The sequence below is a fragment of the Fundulus heteroclitus genome, chromosome 8 (assembly GCF_011125445.2).
Source record: "Fundulus heteroclitus isolate FHET01 chromosome 8, MU-UCD_Fhet_4.1, whole genome shotgun sequence".
Taxonomy (NCBI): Eukaryota; Metazoa; Chordata; class Actinopteri; order Cyprinodontiformes; family Fundulidae; genus Fundulus; species Fundulus heteroclitus.
Window position 1 is genome coordinate 29,924,122 of NC_046368.1, and position 16,783 is coordinate 29,940,904.

General features: G+C 40.4%; 1 protein-coding gene across 1 annotated transcript in view; it reads right to left on the reverse strand.

Annotated features, from left to right (window-relative positions):
* Window positions 1–8,053: 8,053 nt before the first annotated feature.
* Window positions 8,054–16,783, reverse strand: part of ano1a (anoctamin 1, calcium activated chloride channel a) — a gene marked incomplete in the record, with an annotated part of 57,173 nt that continues 48,443 nt past the window's right edge. Inside the window, 4 exon segments of the mRNA XM_036140545.1 lie at window positions 8,054–10,787; window positions 12,859–12,964; window positions 13,117–13,301; window positions 13,447–13,499. Of these exon segments, the coding sequence (XP_035996438.1) occupies window positions 10,542–10,787; window positions 12,859–12,964; window positions 13,117–13,301; window positions 13,447–13,499 (590 nt within the window).

Below are 16,783 nucleotides of genomic sequence, written 5' to 3' on the forward strand. Positions count from 1 at the left end.
CGTGACCAACAAAAACAAGTGAGGGCTCACTTGACTGCAGTGAGGAAGCCGTGGTGTTGGGTCCGATCGCTGGAGACCGGCAGGGGAGTTTAGTGGAGGAAAGAACTGTGGATAAAACATCTGATCCACAAAATAGTGGTTGTGTGGTGAGTGAGGGGAGCACGGTGGTGTGTGGTGGTGGAGAAACTTGTGTGACTGGTGAGGAGGTGGATAATCAGGGTGAGATGGAGCAGGATGGTGTGTGTGGAGAGCAGGAGGGTGAGACTGGTTGTGAGGTAACTGAGTGTGAAGATCAGGGAGGGGAAGGTGAGGTGGTGGCAGGTGGAGGAGCCTGTGGTGGCTCCTGTGGAGGAGAAAGGCGAGGGGGAGCAGGAGGCTCCTATGAATTAAAAAAGACGTAAGAGGAAAAATGTAGTAGCTGTTGTCCAGACCAGTAAGCAGGTCAGCAGGCTGGCCACAGAGAGAAAAGATGTGTCAGACAGCAGTGACAGTGAGGGTGAGGTGTCTCTGTCCCAAGGTAGCAGTGCAGAGGTACGTTATGCTGTAGAGTCTTTTAATAGTTTTATCCAGGAAACAAAAGGATTAAGAGGAATAAAAGTTCAAAAATATTTTCCCAGTTTAAAAATATTTTATTTCTCTGCGAGGTATTAAATCAGAAGAAAAGAAGAGTCTGGGCTTTCTGATCAGGAGGTCTTTAGACTAAAGAAAATTATGGGAAAAGTGAGAAAACAATTTTGAATATAATGATGTGCACTAGCTTCTTATTATTTTTATTGTGCGTATTTTATTGTGGTGTTGTTTTTAGCCTTTTACCCAACATGGATAATTTTAAAATAGCTTCTTTAAATGTTAATGGAGCTAGGGAGGCTGTAAAACGCACCATGATTTACGAAACAGCAAAACAGAGGAGCGTCAGTGTTTTATTTTTACAAGAAACGCACAGTGATCTTAACAATGAAGCAGACTGGCGCAAGGAATGGAAGGGGGAAGCTTTTTTTTAGCCACGGCACCTCCCAGAGTTCTGGGGTGGGCCTCCTCTTTTCCTCGGCTTTCACCCCAAACTTTTTTAATGTAGAAAGTATCGTCCAGGGAAGATGTCTTTTAGTAAAAGCTCGTTTTGACCATTTTAACGTGGTTTTTAATCAATATTTATGCTCCTAATGTCGGTGCAGAGAGGAAGCATTTTTTTAGAGAAAACTGGGGAGAGGTTAGGAGATTGTGGGTCTGATAATTATGTTTTTTTAGGTGGGGATTTTAACTGTACAGAAGACGAATTGTTAGACAGAAATCCCAAAGAGTCTCACCAAGCTTCCCAACAAGCCCTGCGGCAGCTGGTCTTGTCCCACGGCCTGGTGGACTGTTTTTAGACAAAGAAAGGGTGATTTTACTTGTCTCAGGCAGTGGTGGGACCATGGAAAAGTTCAAATAAAACAACTTTGTCAGCAGCACACTCAATGTCACTCGTGACATCACCAGATCTATCAGAGATCTGGAGATGAACATAGTGGAACTAGAACATTTAAGTGAGTCCACAGGAAATCGAGAGCATATTGAAGCTCTCAAATCCAAAAGGCTAGTTTTAGCCAACCTGCTGGAGTCTAAAGTCCAAGGCGTGTTGGTCAGGTCTCGGGTTCAGAACATCAGAGATGGATGCTCCCTCCAGCTTCTTCTTCAGCTTGGAGAGGAAACGCGGGCAGAGGAAGGTGATCCATTCCTTACTATCTGACACAGGGCAGCAGGTGAACCGGGCCAGATTAGGAAGAGGGCTGTAGAATTTTACTCCTCTCTGTTTGAGAGTGAGTATAAGGAGAACGAGGGGCTGTTTGGGGAGTTCTGCAGTGGGGCTGCCCCAGGTCTCTTAGGAGACCAACCTACAGCTGGAGCGCCCCCTGGGGGTACAAGAGCTCCACACAGCCCTCCTGAATATGCAGGGCCAGAAGGCCCCAGGCATCGATGGTCTCACGGTAAAGTTTTTCAAAGCCAACTGGGACATCCTGGTGAAAGACCTGCTGGAGGTCTATAATGACAGTTTGGCCACTGGTTCACTCCCGCTTTCGTGCCGCAGGGCAGTCATCACCGTCCTGCTCAAGAAAGGGAACCTGCAGGACATTAAGAACTGGCGCCCTGTGTCTCTCCTCTGCACCGACTACAAGATCCTCTCCAAAGCCTTGGCAACGCGGCTGAGAGAAGCTATGGAGCAGATCCAGACCTACTGCGTCCCCGGCAGGTCCATGGTAGATAACATCTACCTAATTCGGGATGTTTTGGAGGTCTCCAGTTCATTGGGTCTACGAACGGGCTTGATCACATTAGATCAAGAAAAGGCATTTGATCGCGTCTAACACGGCTTCCTGTGGAAAACTATGGAAAGGTTTGGGTTCGGCGCCGGTCTCATCGCCAAGATCCAGGTGATGTACAGTGGCATTGAGAGTATGCTAGAGATTAACAGTGGTCTGTGCGCTCTTTTTAGGGTGCGTAGCGGCATTCACCAAGGCTGCACTCTGTCCGGGATGCTCTTCGCACTCTTCATGGAACCCCTGCTTCAAAAGATATGTTCCAGTGTTCACGATTTGGTTTTACCTGGTTTTAATAGTGGTTTTATCTGCTTATGCTGATGATGTTGTTGTTTTTACCAGAAACCAGCAAGATGTCAATGAATTGACTGAGATAAAAAATAAGTTCTCTGTTTTATCTTCTGCGAAGGTGAACTGGGAGAAAAGTGAAGCCCTGGCAGTGGGCGAATGGCTTGAAGGGCTCCCGGTTCTCCCTCAAGGACTTTTATGGAAAAAGGATGGTTTAATATTTCAGTCTGTTTTAGGCAATGAAAACACTGAGAAAAAGAACTGGGGAAATGTCGAACAGAAAATAGAAAGTAAACTGGAAAAGTGGAGATGGCTACACTCCCACATGTCGTACAGGGGAAGGGTTTTGGTTTTAAATAACCTTGTCGCATCTCAGCTGTGGCACAAACTTTCCTGCTTAGACCCACAGTCTGGTTTGTTGCCAACATACAAGCAAAAATGGTCAACTTTTTTTGGAAGGGTTTTCATGGGTGCCACAGTCTGTGTTGTTTTTACCCAGAGAAGAGCGGGGCCCGGGTCTTGTCCACCTGGCCGGGAGAACAGCAGCTTTTATATTACACTTTGTTCAGAAATACCTGGCAGGGTCCCCTGACTTAGTGTGGAGGGACATGGCCAGCTGGATTTTAAGACGTGTAAATAACCTGGGGCTGGATGCAGCTCTGTTTTTTAACAGATTTAAATCTTTAAAGTTAAGGGGATTGCCGAGGTTTTATCAGGGTGTTTTTAAATCATGCGCCCTGTTCAAATTAAAAGCCATCCCAAACGACTAACTCTCTGCACTGGCTTTTACAGGAGCCTTTAATCTGTGGGTCCAGGCTGGACGTGGTGTGATAACGCGGGACCAGGGCTGTCAGAGGCGCTGCGCCGATCCAAGATGACCATCATGAAGAGGTTGGTGGAGACTGCAGGACCGTCCCTCTCCAACGTTGAGGCAGTGGGTTCCATGATGGGGGGTACGGTCTGCCAGGCTGGTGCAGCGCTTCCTGGACCTCCTGAAGGGAAGGCTGTCGGCCAAGGAGAGGAGCCTTCTCCATGTGCACTGTGGAGGGACAGAGCCAACCAGACCTAACAGACTTCTTTCCTGGCCTGATCCTGGATCCTGACTTCCCGGAGTAAAGTGGACCTCTGCTCTCCAGCCTAGACCCACAGAAGATGGTTTTATTCACTATGGACCAGAAAATTGTTTATACAGTCTGCTCCAAAGTAATGACTCAAATACACCTCGAGAATCGCGCAGTCTGTCTATGGACTGATAAACTTGCTGGTAAAGTACCCCCGGTGGAGGACTTTATATAAGCCTCCAATTATAAAAACAACCGGTGATCTCCAATGGAGGATTTTACATGGTTGCCATCGCCACAAACTTGTTCTTATCCGTTATTAATCGGGGTGTTTTAAACAAGTGTCCTTTCTGCAGTCTGTCTGAAAATGTTTTTCATGTTTTATGGACCGCAAAAGACTAAAGACCATTGTTAGCCTTTTAACAAATGTTTTTAGTCCTTTTTTGCACTGTTTTTTACAACTTCTTTATTTATTGGAGGAGTGTGCCAAAATAAAGGTTATAAGCAAAGGTTAGACTTTTAAACTTTTTAGTCAGTGAGGCAAAAATGGCTATTTATTTGTCCCGTAGAGACAGACTGCAGGGGGGGACCTCACCTTGACGCTGTGGCTCTGTGGAAGTGCAACGTTAAAGCCAGGATTAGGCCTGGAGTTTCACTTCCACAGAGCCACGCAGAACATGGAGGATTTTATGCAGTTGTGGGGTTTTAAAAAGATTTTATGTGAAGGTTCAGGGAGGAGAACTTCGATTTAACAAGCTCCTTATTTAAGTATTTTATGTAAATGACACTTGTTTTTAACTAAATTATTTAGTTGTTTGGCCTTTTGTAAATAAAGTTTTGTTAAAAGTCAAAAGTCTTCTTCTCTTTTTTTATGGTGGTTGGCAAAACAACTTAGGTGCATTGCCGCCACCTTCCAGATTGAAGTATGGATCAACCTTAATCTTATATTCTCCCCACAGAAAAAAGGTATGATGATTGCTAGAAAATGTTGATAATGAGAAAACATGGGTTCTCACAAGTTGTGTAAAGTTGTGAAGTAATGCAATTTTAGGAAAGCTTTTTCCAGTAATGGGAAAGTTATGAAAATTTAATTTTTGTTGCACAGTTTTTTCAAAAGTAATGAAAAAAAGAGTGTAAAGTTCAAAAAATATAAATTAAGCAAAATTAGTGGATATTGACACGCATACAATAGTTATTGTGTAGTGTGTATTGTCTGGTCTAAACCTGTCAGTGCCACATGTGTTGTATTGTTAAAACTAAGAATGGTCTCCTTTATGAAAACATGCTAGACTTAAAACTATTGCCAAGCAACTTGCATATGATGAGGCGATGAGCGACCTTAGCAAAGTTTTCACTGCTTTAAGGCCGAGTTAGCACGTTCCACAAAAGCACTCGTAACAGGTATAACTGACAGAAGGTGAAGTATTATATAAATGTTTAGGTAGCACTTCATATTTGTTATCATGGGTTTTTTCCACTGATGATGACCACTTTTTGTGCCAAGACTTCACTAGGTTTGTGGCTTGCTACTTATGTATGTCCACAAGGACATTCATTTAGACATCAACAAAATCATTGACATATTTGCCCAGAAGCATCCCAGAAGGTTGACATTTGTAAAACCCATTATCATCGTCATCATGAAGTTGAAGGTGTTCTAGAAAAGAACTATATTCTTTGTCAAGTCTTACAGTTCTATTATAGGCTTATAGCTTAACTTCACCATACATGTTCATTGGTTTAACTTACTTTAAAGTTTTTTTTTCTCAACATAGTTTATCTTGTTAAAATATATTAAAAATTCCTTTATCACTTGAACCATACCAAACTGTTCTAAAGTCCTTGGGTCTTTTTTAAGTAATTTTTTTTCTTAATATAGTTTATCTGGGTTAAAATATATTGTTAAAATACATGTATATTCAAAACTCCTTTGTCACTTGAACCATACCAAACAGTTCTTAAGTCCTTGGGTGTTTTTGTTTCATTTCCTGTATAAATATAATTTCTGGAAATAAAGAAAATCTTTGTTGAATAATTGTTGATAAGGATAATTTTTTTCTTCAAACTACTTTTTAACCTTGTGCATGCTTAAAAACCGAGAGCTATTCACTTAAAATCCTTTTTCAATTACAATAATGTAATCATGCTAATTTCACTTATGTTCATCCATTAAAATAATTATCAATTAAAAACCCTTAGATGAATAATTAGGGTAGTGTGAAAGAGTAAAGGTGGCATTCTTTGGTGATTTGGCCTCACATTGTCTTGACATGACCCTTGACCCCATGACCCTTAGGTGCGCACCCCCCTTAGAAAAATCCTGGATCCGCCCCTGAGTTTTAATCCCTCTTAAAATCTGTTGTGTGTTAATTTCCTCGATAAGTATCACAAGGCCCATCAGACAGACAGATAGGTACTAGGGATGCAAGTTAGCTATGAGGTAAGATCACTGTCAAAATAGACTTGTACATAAAATGACAGTCGTGTGCATATTAGTCAGAAGTTGTGCATAACAAACATTTGTAAACTCATAATAATTGAAATCGCATTCAAAAGATATACAGTTTAAATAGTTATAACTTCAATAACTAATGTATACAAATTTCAAGTTTAAATTTGTGCTTTATTCTTCATGAACACAAACAGCAGCGGCTGCTTGAGAATATGGATTTTTTTCTTTGAGAATACGAATTCACAACAGTGGGTCTGACGTCACGGTTTTCCAAGGCTGGTTAATGGAGCACAGCGTGCGAAGATAGGGAGCCGCACATGCGTTCTTCACACTGACCGTCTCAGAATGCAGAAAATATCATATTTTTTCAGCATTAAAAAGATAATAAATACACAAAGCCCACAAGGGAAAGGTACAGGATTAAATATGAAATAAATTATTTTGTAAATAATAATAGGACATTGTGGCGGACCGCTAGAGGGCTCCACTCACACCCAGGTGATTTGAAAAATACTTTTTTGTTGGCACTTATTCTCACACTGTGTACCCTTACTCGAGTCTATTGGAGTCGAGTAAACAAGGTGATCAAACCTGGCTCCTGTGTAATCTTTCTTAGTCCTCCATGATATTATCTTAAACGGGCCGGTCTAAGGCATGAAACTCCGGGTTGAAAATGAGTCCCACTCCAGGCCTGATTTTAAGGCGTTTAATTGGACCCCGGAGAAACATTCTTTCACTATGTCTGCACTATTGTTGTTTGTGCAGCTAAATGACAACAAGGTTTAGTCCACATCTTCAGACCCATACCAACATCTAATAATTCCTACCATAATCTCCATTTTCTTTAGAATTATATAGTTGTGGATGTTTCCGCTGAGATTTAGATCATTTAAAGTTTCTTTGATGTTTGCTTTGAGGGCCTTTTTAGCATCACCCTAAACTGTAGCTCCTTTCTCAATTTCAACTCAGGTTTATTCAGCATTATCACTGCCAATCTGAAAAAAAATAAATCTTGATGAAATGACAAACAAAATATTTTAAACTTAATACCCAAGGGTGGGAAGCGTTTTAGGCTTAAATGTTTAACTTCCATGAAAATATAATATGGAGCTTAAGCGGAAAATTCAATTGAAGAAAACTCTATTGCCTACCTCCATCCAATCAGAGACTTATTCACCTCCGAGCGCTCCAATAGCTTTGAACTGCTCCTCCACGAAGCCAATCAGCATCCTGGGTTCATCTTAAAGGAACTTCAAATCCACATCTCAGCAAACTCGGCAAACAAGCAGTGGCTGCGCAATGTCTGATTTGGACTCTGATGACTTGATTTAACCTCCATCCCCTCTCCATCATCGTAGCAAGCTCAGTCTGGCTTCCTACAATCCTCCTTCAACCTCGTCTTTATCAGAGTGTAATTCCTCCCCGGACTCTTACGGAATTCCCTGTCACATCTCAATCGGTCTGGCAGAAGACCGCGATGTTGAGTCTGTTTCTAACAGAGGTTTCTTCCCAAAGTGGAGTTTTTCCTCTCCACAGTCGCTTCATGCTTGCTCATAATGGACAGTTCAGGCAAACCTGTGTTTATCCAAGTTGGACATCTATCGTCAGGGTCCCTGAGTGAAGTACTGGTACCAGCTTACGCAGTCCTACTGGATCCCACCAATTCAGCTCAAGTAGATGATCCTCGCAAACCAGCCTCTATGGATTGAACCAACTTCGTCTATCTCCACTCCACCACCAGTTTCAGGCCTGGGGGTAAACATCCCTATTCTCATACACCTGCTTATGCATATTGAAGTATAATTCAGCGTGAATGTTTCCTGCCGAGGTCTGAGCGCCAAAGTCTTAAAATATTATATCAATAAATTCTTCTAATTGTCTCTTTCTGTGTGAGTATTTGAGATTAAATGATCATATTGATAAATATAACCATCTTAAATTGGAAATAATGTACAAACTTTATTGTACTCAACCATAGTTTATTTAGCAGATCCTAACAATAACAACAATAATAATAATAAAAAAAAAAATACCAGAGACAAACTGAATGGTTACACATGCAAATATAGTCATCCCTGTTGCGAAATGTGCTTTGACACTAAACAGTCCTAAACAAGTCAAAACAGCTGGACAAGGCAGAGGGTGACATGAAAAGGACATCCGAGGAGGGTCTTCACATTTAACAAAGATGGACATTAATTAGAGATAAAGCTCCTGTGCTTATGGACACTCTCAGGCCCTGTTCCTGCATGTCTGCCATCACTGTACATCAGCCCATAAATATGTAAACGCAAAAAAAAAAAAAAAAAGCAGTTAACACCTTTACAGAACAAATGTCTGGAAACTGCATCACACATCCAAGCTTGTATACAGAAAGCAAACAGTTTGTTTCATGTTTTCTAGTTAAATATTGAAGATCAGTTGTATAAAAGAGAGTAGAAGTAGTTAAGCTATTGGTCCCTTTAGTATGAGAAATGCCACGTTGATCCAATCAAAAAGACAACATTTTCATCTCAAATGCATTTTACATAACTTAATAAAAAAGAAATATATTCCATCAGTCTGAGCTAGGAGTTTAATTGCTTAAATCCCTCAGCAGAGTTTTATCTGACAGTACAACACAGAGTCTGTGTTCCATCTCCACTCTTCGGTACAGTATCCAGTCACTCCCACATTTTGTTTTAGCAAATAGAAAATAAAAATATATATTTTTAAATATTCAGTCTGGGAAAGGATAGCTAAACGTATGCAGAGCATAGTAAAATCAGAAAATCTTCTACACAGTTAAAATAAGGCAAGGCAATGGTGGAAAAGGGCTGCCGTATACCAGGTTTCACTGGTATACAGCAGCATATCGTGTGAGCGGACATCTTAAATAAGTCAATACAAGTTAATCTGTCATTTAATCCCAGCGGTTAGATTATAAGGCAGAGTGTGGGGTCCTGTGGTACCTGGGTTTGCATACAGCCTGAAGAGCCGCTGAGCCAGAAGCCCAGAAGGGCTTTTTCACGGTCCAATTAACCTGTGGTCATCTATAGTATAAGTTTAACTATACACAAACAGCCCAACTGGAACAAACATCAGTCTAACACCATTTCAGATATTTTAAGAAAGTTTAGCTTTAAAAACACACCCCGTTAATGCTTTACTTTTGAGTTGAAATTCCAGTCACTTTAAAACCAAATCAGATTTGACGTCCCTTGTATTTCCTGTTGATTTTGGCAGCTTTATCTCAGGAAAAGCATTTGTTTAGGTAAACAAATAAACATTTTCTCTAAAGTGGACCAATCTGAAACTGAAAATAGTGTTTCTAATCATCACGTTACTGCAAGTGTGCTTTTCATTATGCATTTCATTCTAAAGTTATTCTGTGATTTTTGTCTATCAACCCTTACTAATGCCAAAAGTAAGAAACCTATAATAAAAATGTAACCAGCGTATTAAAACAAACCCCCGCTATGTCCGTAGTGATGAACTATCATGCCTGAGTGTTCTGGAGACTTTGGAGGAGCTAATTTTTCCCTTTTCCACTTATTTATTTTTTTTTAGAAAATCTTTAGTTTTATCTAACCATTTAGATCTAGCCAAACTTTTTAAAAAAATATCATGAAACAATTTGTTTTGTGCTGTTTAAATAAAAAAAATAAAACCAAAGCCGGATGTTAAAGGTCTAAAATTCCAGTCTGTTGAAGCGAATGCTGAAACTTGTGCCTTCAAGATTACTGGGAGAGGGGGTCCTCTTTAGTAAGAAATCAGTCTAGGGTCTATGTACAAAAAGACAGGCGTCACGATGCCAACAGCCATTCAAAACCAGCTTCTAATTCTGAAAGATATGCACATGTGCCTGCCCATGTTGCACATTTAAAATGTACCTCAATAAATGTCTGTTTGTACATCATTTTGCAACACGCACACAAAAAAAAGTTGCACATTTGTCTGAAGATCTTTGGAACTGTACCTGTGATAAAAATCCAGGGAAAAAGCTCTCAGGATAATAATTTGGACGGAATTTCTGGTTGTCTTCAAAACGAAAGGTGCTTGTTGGTCCTGTTGGAGAGGCGGCCGCTTGGATCATCCTTATTCAAAATATGAGAAGCGTCAGGCTGTAGGTGGAGTTTGGCAATGCTTCCTGAACGGTAAACCTAGACCTGGTCCCACAGTAACCCCTAATGGCTTCTTCCTCTCAAATACATCCAATAATTAGCTTGTGAGACTTGTGCATCTATGGCAGGACACCACTAACAAAGTTTTTGGTCAGTGACTAATGGTGTGTTATACGTATAACATTTAAGATAAGAAATACTCTAAAATGATCCACATTATGGGGGACAGACGCCTGGCAGGAACATGTCACATACATTTTAAAATTCCCAATCAATGGAAATGCAGCAGAAGCTTTGCTGATGATTATGAAGGAAGCCATGTGTTAATGACTAATTTCTGAAACTACCAGCCAGCTCTAGCTTGGAACTTGGGGCGGGACCGGGGCTGGGATGGGCTCCCATTATCCAGCGAGGGGCTGGTGTAGTTGTCGTGGTTGTAGTTGTCTCGAACTGGAAGCTTTTTCCCCTGCTCTTCTTTCATAAAATGGTCTAACATGAGGAGCTTCTCCCTGTGGATCTGAAGGCTGATGTCCTTGGGGATGTCCGGGATAAGCCAGTCAACAAAATCACTCATGAGCATCACAAGGTTCTGCAGGGACAGAGACACCAGGGAGGTTAGATCAAGAGGAGAATATTTATAGTTTGCAGAGGTGTTACACATAATGTCCTGTTCAATTAGAGTATTTTCTTGCTTAATGAAAGATTATAGTGCTTCAGTTTTTCTCTGAATATGCCTTATTATCTATTATTAATTGCATAGAATTTCTCTGTTCTGCTGTACAGTTTAACTTTAAATTGAGCATGTTGATATTTATTTTTTTTAGATTACAAAGCATAATTCTACTCATATAAAACAAAACCCTTATAGTGTACTTAAAGGCTAAGTTAAACTGTTTGTTTTAGTCCACAAATAGACAATAAAATAATTACACATTTATCACAAAGGTAAATGGCTAATTTTAAATTCAGGCATAATAAATACTTCTTTTTTAAACTATTGTTACCTATGTTTAATAGAATAGAAATATGTTTACTGTCCCACAGTGGGCAAATTTGGGTGTCACAGTGGCAAAGCAGGTAGGCCTAGACACCAGACTTACACACAAGATTAATTAATATGAAATTTAATATTTTGTTTGTGGCCATTTTCACTACAGAGGCAGCTGCACTATATTGATGTTAAGTCTACCAGAAAGGGCTGAGTTTTTAACATTTTGATCCTAGAACATTTTAGCTGCAAATTTATCCTTGTTAAAAAAAAAAGAAAAAAAAGATAGCATTATTTGCTAATTAGCATTGTTTTCCTTTACTTCTATTGGAACATAAAATAAGCTTAAGTAATTATGTGAAAAATCTGGCAGATTGTCCATTTTTTATTTGTTACTCGATAATCGTCAGAATAACCGATAGAATAATCAATTACTAAAATAATTGGTTTATGACAGCCATAAATCCAATATGGCTGTCATGCTTGGAAATGGACAGATTGATACGGAATGCTTATTTTACGTCTGGTTTCACATGCAGGTACAGCCTCTGGTTTTAGAACCACGTGGGTCAGATCTGCATTTTATTCCTGACGGGAATCCGAACAGTTTGCTTAATGCCAGTTTGGTTCCTTCATTCTCTCTGTAAAGTTGACTTGATAACACCTTACAACACAATTTAACTGTATTGGCACACCTCATTGAGGAAACATTTTCTAGGATGAAATGGTTCTCTTTCTTATTTGGTCTAATTTGGAAGCAATAAACTATTTTGCATTTAATCCCCCCTTTATGTGGTGGTAATAATTGAATTAATAACCTAATAATCCTGATATTTTATAGCTTTAGGATGAAGCCATCAGAAATCTGGCATTTTATTTACAGCACCACAAACGTTTGTCACAGTAATTTTTCGTTCCTAATTAGTTAACTATCAGTTCCCTTTATACAGGTCCACAGCCCTTCAGTGGCTTATATTTCACATGATTCCAAAGCTAGCTTTTTAAACAAACTATTTGGGCCAACAAAAAGGAACCGAAGCAAAATTAAACGAATTGCAAAAAACGATTAAGCTCAAAGGTCAGTCTGGTCAAATCTATTCACTAAACCTCTGATTAAATCACTTTGTTGTGGGACCCCTTATCACAAAGGGGTGTTATTTTAAAGTGGGAAGCTCGCTGACACACTGGAGACATTAATAAATAAGATGTGGCCATCCCAGGCTTTACAAATCAAAGAATTCTCAGCAGCTAAAGATGCTAACTGCACAGGTATAATTAGGTATAAAATGAAAGTACCAGCATCACTATAATAATAGTGTTGATATAGGTCATGTATTTAAGAAAAAACTTTAATCCAAATAACCAACTTTCCTAATTTAGCTCAGTTTCTTTGCACTGAAAAGTGTATTTTCCTTCAACACAACTCTCAGCCTGGAAACTGGGTTAATTTACTGTAACATTACGCTGCAGTAGAGCTATGAGGTCATTTATAAAGAGGACAAAATCTGTAGGCTTCTTGAGACAATAACAGTCTAAACCCTGAGGAGTTACTTATATTTGCTTACATTTAACATGAATAATAACAGTGAGAATTTTGCCTTTTTAAAATCGCATGGGCAGGCCTGCTGCATGTGTGCTGCATTGATGACGTTATTTATGTGTTGTTCCAAACCTGGAAGATGATAACAAAGGCGAGGCGGACGGCTAGGATAGCCCAGAACTCCTTTGATAGTGCATACGGAGTAATGGACCCGGGAGGCTCCCTGTAGTCCTTATACCTACACAGAAGCAAACATCTACACTTTATGATCTTTCACCGTCTACGATTTTTAAAGCGTGATTTTAAGGTCGATATTGTCTTCTTCCTAAAAAGAAAAACGATAACAGAATCTTCACATGCCGTAGCGGATCCATCTAAAATAAGCCTTACCTGCACACATCTACAGTATAACCCAAGTGGTGTGGCTGGATAGGTGCTGTACCCGGCTCAAAGTCTTTGACTTCGAAATATGACAGCGAGTGGTTGACAAAGCCGTGCAAAGACCCATCAGGACTGTACATGTACTGATAGACGAGCCGGGGGACGAAGTCAGATGTGAAGGCAATGACGAAAGCCTGGGAAAGATAAATACTCTTCAGATAACAGCCACCATTAATCCTCCCACTGCTGTAGTGCAGAAAGAGTCTGACCCATATACATGACAGCAAAGCTTTATCCAGACTAAATTGAACATGCTGCATGGAGATAAACAGGACTTACGTTAACAATGACCGCCACCTTGCTGAGGCCCCTCAAGAGATTGTACCAGATCCCTGCAAAAAAGTCAGAGCTGTCAGCGGGCTGCAAACAGGACGAGCAGAAGAGTCCCAGCTAGATGGTGGGCGCGTCATCAGCATCAGAGCGCAGGCTGAGCACGGTATTTATTCTATTTCTACTCTTCCCACTGCTCATTATATCTGCTGTACTGAAGCAGTGTGTAGAGCAGAGTCCTATCCAGTGGCGTCTCTGGCATGATAGTTAAGTGGGACACCAAAACTCAACACCTGTTAGCAGCAACTCATTTTTCTGTGATGCATGCAACCTGACTTTGATAATTTTTAAATTAAACAGATAAATTAGCCTGAACCAACACACTAGAAACGCCATTTTATATAAGCTAAATGTAGTTTAATTTTTATACATAAAACTACAAATAAAGGCTCACTCATAATGTTCATTTATTTAACAGAGACAATTCATATCCATACATCAATATAAGTTAGAAAGGACAACCAACGCCAGATGGTTGCACACTATACGGCAGAACGCAACCATAACGCGTGAATTTGCAGAATTTTGACTGGATGCCCAACAGGTGTCTGAGAGCGTGTTGGGCATGCAACACGATTTCAGATTTTATATATCCATTATTTAAACAAACATTGGTGGCCCTATATCAAGGAGCCTCAAGAGGATTTAGCCTACTGAGTTTGTCAGCATTCTATACTTAGATATATAGACGCAAATGTTAACAGAATTTTATTGGTCTTTTTACAATATTGCGTTAAAAAAAACAATCCTGTCCTGCTGATTAATGCGAGCCAGCGCAATAGAGTGAGTTATCACTCTGTTGTGAACATAGAGCTCCACAGCAACATCTGGTGGGCCTGGCCCACCAGATGGAGAGACGCCACAGGTTCTATCTGACAACACAGGTTCCATTATCGTGTTTTCTTATTGAGAGCCAACTCAACTAATCCTAAGAATGAATGTTGCCACAGGAAATTACAAAGCCAAATAATTTAAATTTAGAGAAAATTTATAAAGCAGAGTGAATATTAACAAATGTGGGTGGACAGACAAAACCCCACCTCTTTGATAAATGTGCTAATACACTGTTGATCAATGAGGATTCTTTTCAGAGGAAAGTCTTTTAATCGACGTTAGCTTCCGATCATCAGCTTCTAAGAGCAACTAACCCAACCCTAGAGTAACGTTTAATTTAGCAGACCTAAGCTTTGTTAAATTCCTCTGATCTGTCAACATTTTATCTTGGAGGTAAGGAGCTGGACTGAGCTGCTGTTAAACCACCATTGTCTCCATCTTCTCAGGGCACCGATTGGCTTAGAGCAGCCTCTTCATGTTCTCTCTCATTTGGAAACCAAGTTACCATGGTGACCAATACACATTAGAAGCGAGCCCAATTTGGGACAGTGAAAATCCCAAAGTGACTTTGATGACTCTCCAGTCAGGCTTGGTACTACTGGCCTTCTGAGTCAGCAGCACATAACAGATGCCGGAGATAACCCCCTGTTGTTTTTTGATCATCAGTGGCTGTTGTTAAAACTTTGTTGAAACAATTAAAGAAGAAAAACTATTTGTCATTGCAATAGGGCATTCCTCAAATTAAGTCAAATTGCTAAATTTAGATGCATGTGTCGTGGCCATCTTGTGGTTGTACAAGCAGAGCAGTAACACTTGAATAGTTTACTTGTTTGAGTGAAACAGTGAACAGATCTGTCCTGAATATCGCCCTCAACAGAAATAACAACAAAAACACTGCTGTGTTGTTATCTGCCAGAGGGACTCGCGATATGGTGATTGGACCATACGAAGGGAGTTTTCTTCCCATTGATTTTCCAAAACCCTGAAGGATTGCTAAGAAATGTCAGTGTTGGATACGAGCTTTTAACTGGGAGAAGATTACTGTGGAATCTGTCCAAAGTCACCTATATGTGCTCTCCACATTTCCTCTGTGGTAAGGAGCCAACACTTAAATGGCCAGACCTGATACCAGTGACTGCAGCATCCGTGCAGATAGGCAATGCTTATTTAGTTTTTTTCTCAGTGCAATAAAAACATCATCCAATCAATGAAGGACATGTATGTGAGCTTCAATATTGCATAGTCTGCTCATTATAAGCAACTTTGGGCTTGTTTCTCTCTAAAGTCACTTACAATTTTTGTGAGTTGGCGGATGCCGTTTGTTGGGTTTGTTTTTGAACGTAAAGTCTCTTCTTTGGGCTTCTCTTTTTTCCAACATAAACACACAACAAAGAGAGCGGGACTAAATCCCCTTCCCCACGACAACTACTTTACGAGCAGGAAAAGTCCCGGTGTGTAAAAATACCATCTAAAGACATGCATTTGTGATGATTAGAAGCGGCTTGTGGTGGTTTTCTTGGTGGTCCTCCGCTTCTTTTCATGGATCAAGTCGATTGTTTCTTTAACAGTGTGTGTGTGGTGTGTGTGTGTGTGTGTGTGTGTGTGTGGCGTGCGTGCGTGTGTGTGAGATGGGATCTGAGTGTCTGATTACAGCGTTATTGTTTTAACGAGTATTTCCTGCTATGAGCCAATAATAAATTAAAACATAGGCCTGTAATAATGTATGTATTTTTATTGGTATTAGCTGTAATTCTGTGCAGATTCTGTGGGTTTCTTCCTCGTGTTTGATCCATTGTGAGAGAGGAGAGGACTGTTCTACTTTTCTAATAACACTACTTTCAGTTCATTTTGAGGGCTCTACATTTCAACTAACGCTTAAGCTGTTCTACGTTGGGTTTTTGATTGAAGCTGATTGAAATGAAGCTCTAGGGACGTTATTATCTTGCAAAATGATTAGTATCATCGTTGCCCTTTGTTGCCATTGTAATTTGCACTCTACTTGTCCGACCAGCCGGGTAACTGGGCAGTCTACGGGCAAATGTGACATCATTTGAGAAATGCCCCATTGTGCATTCCAACGAAATTTGTCCTCTGGATTTATCCCATCCCTTTGAGAGCACTGGGCTGACACTGGGTGGGGCCTGAGGAGCATACTGGGGCTAACCCCAGATTCCACAACCTCCACTCCTGTACTTGTCCACTCAGTTCCGCTCAGGACCGGAACAGAGTGGGAAATAGACTTGTTCCATATTTTCACGGTGAGTGACAAAGAGTTTGTCCGCTGACATTCAGGGAAGTCACAAAGAATATAGAATTGTTGTCATTGATTCAAATAATGTATTTGCTCCATTGGACGGACATGCACACGCGCGAACGAAACGGTCACAGAGGATGTGGAATTTGGGGGTAAGGGTCTTGCTCAGGGCCAAAAGTCTGTGGGAGGAACCAGGAA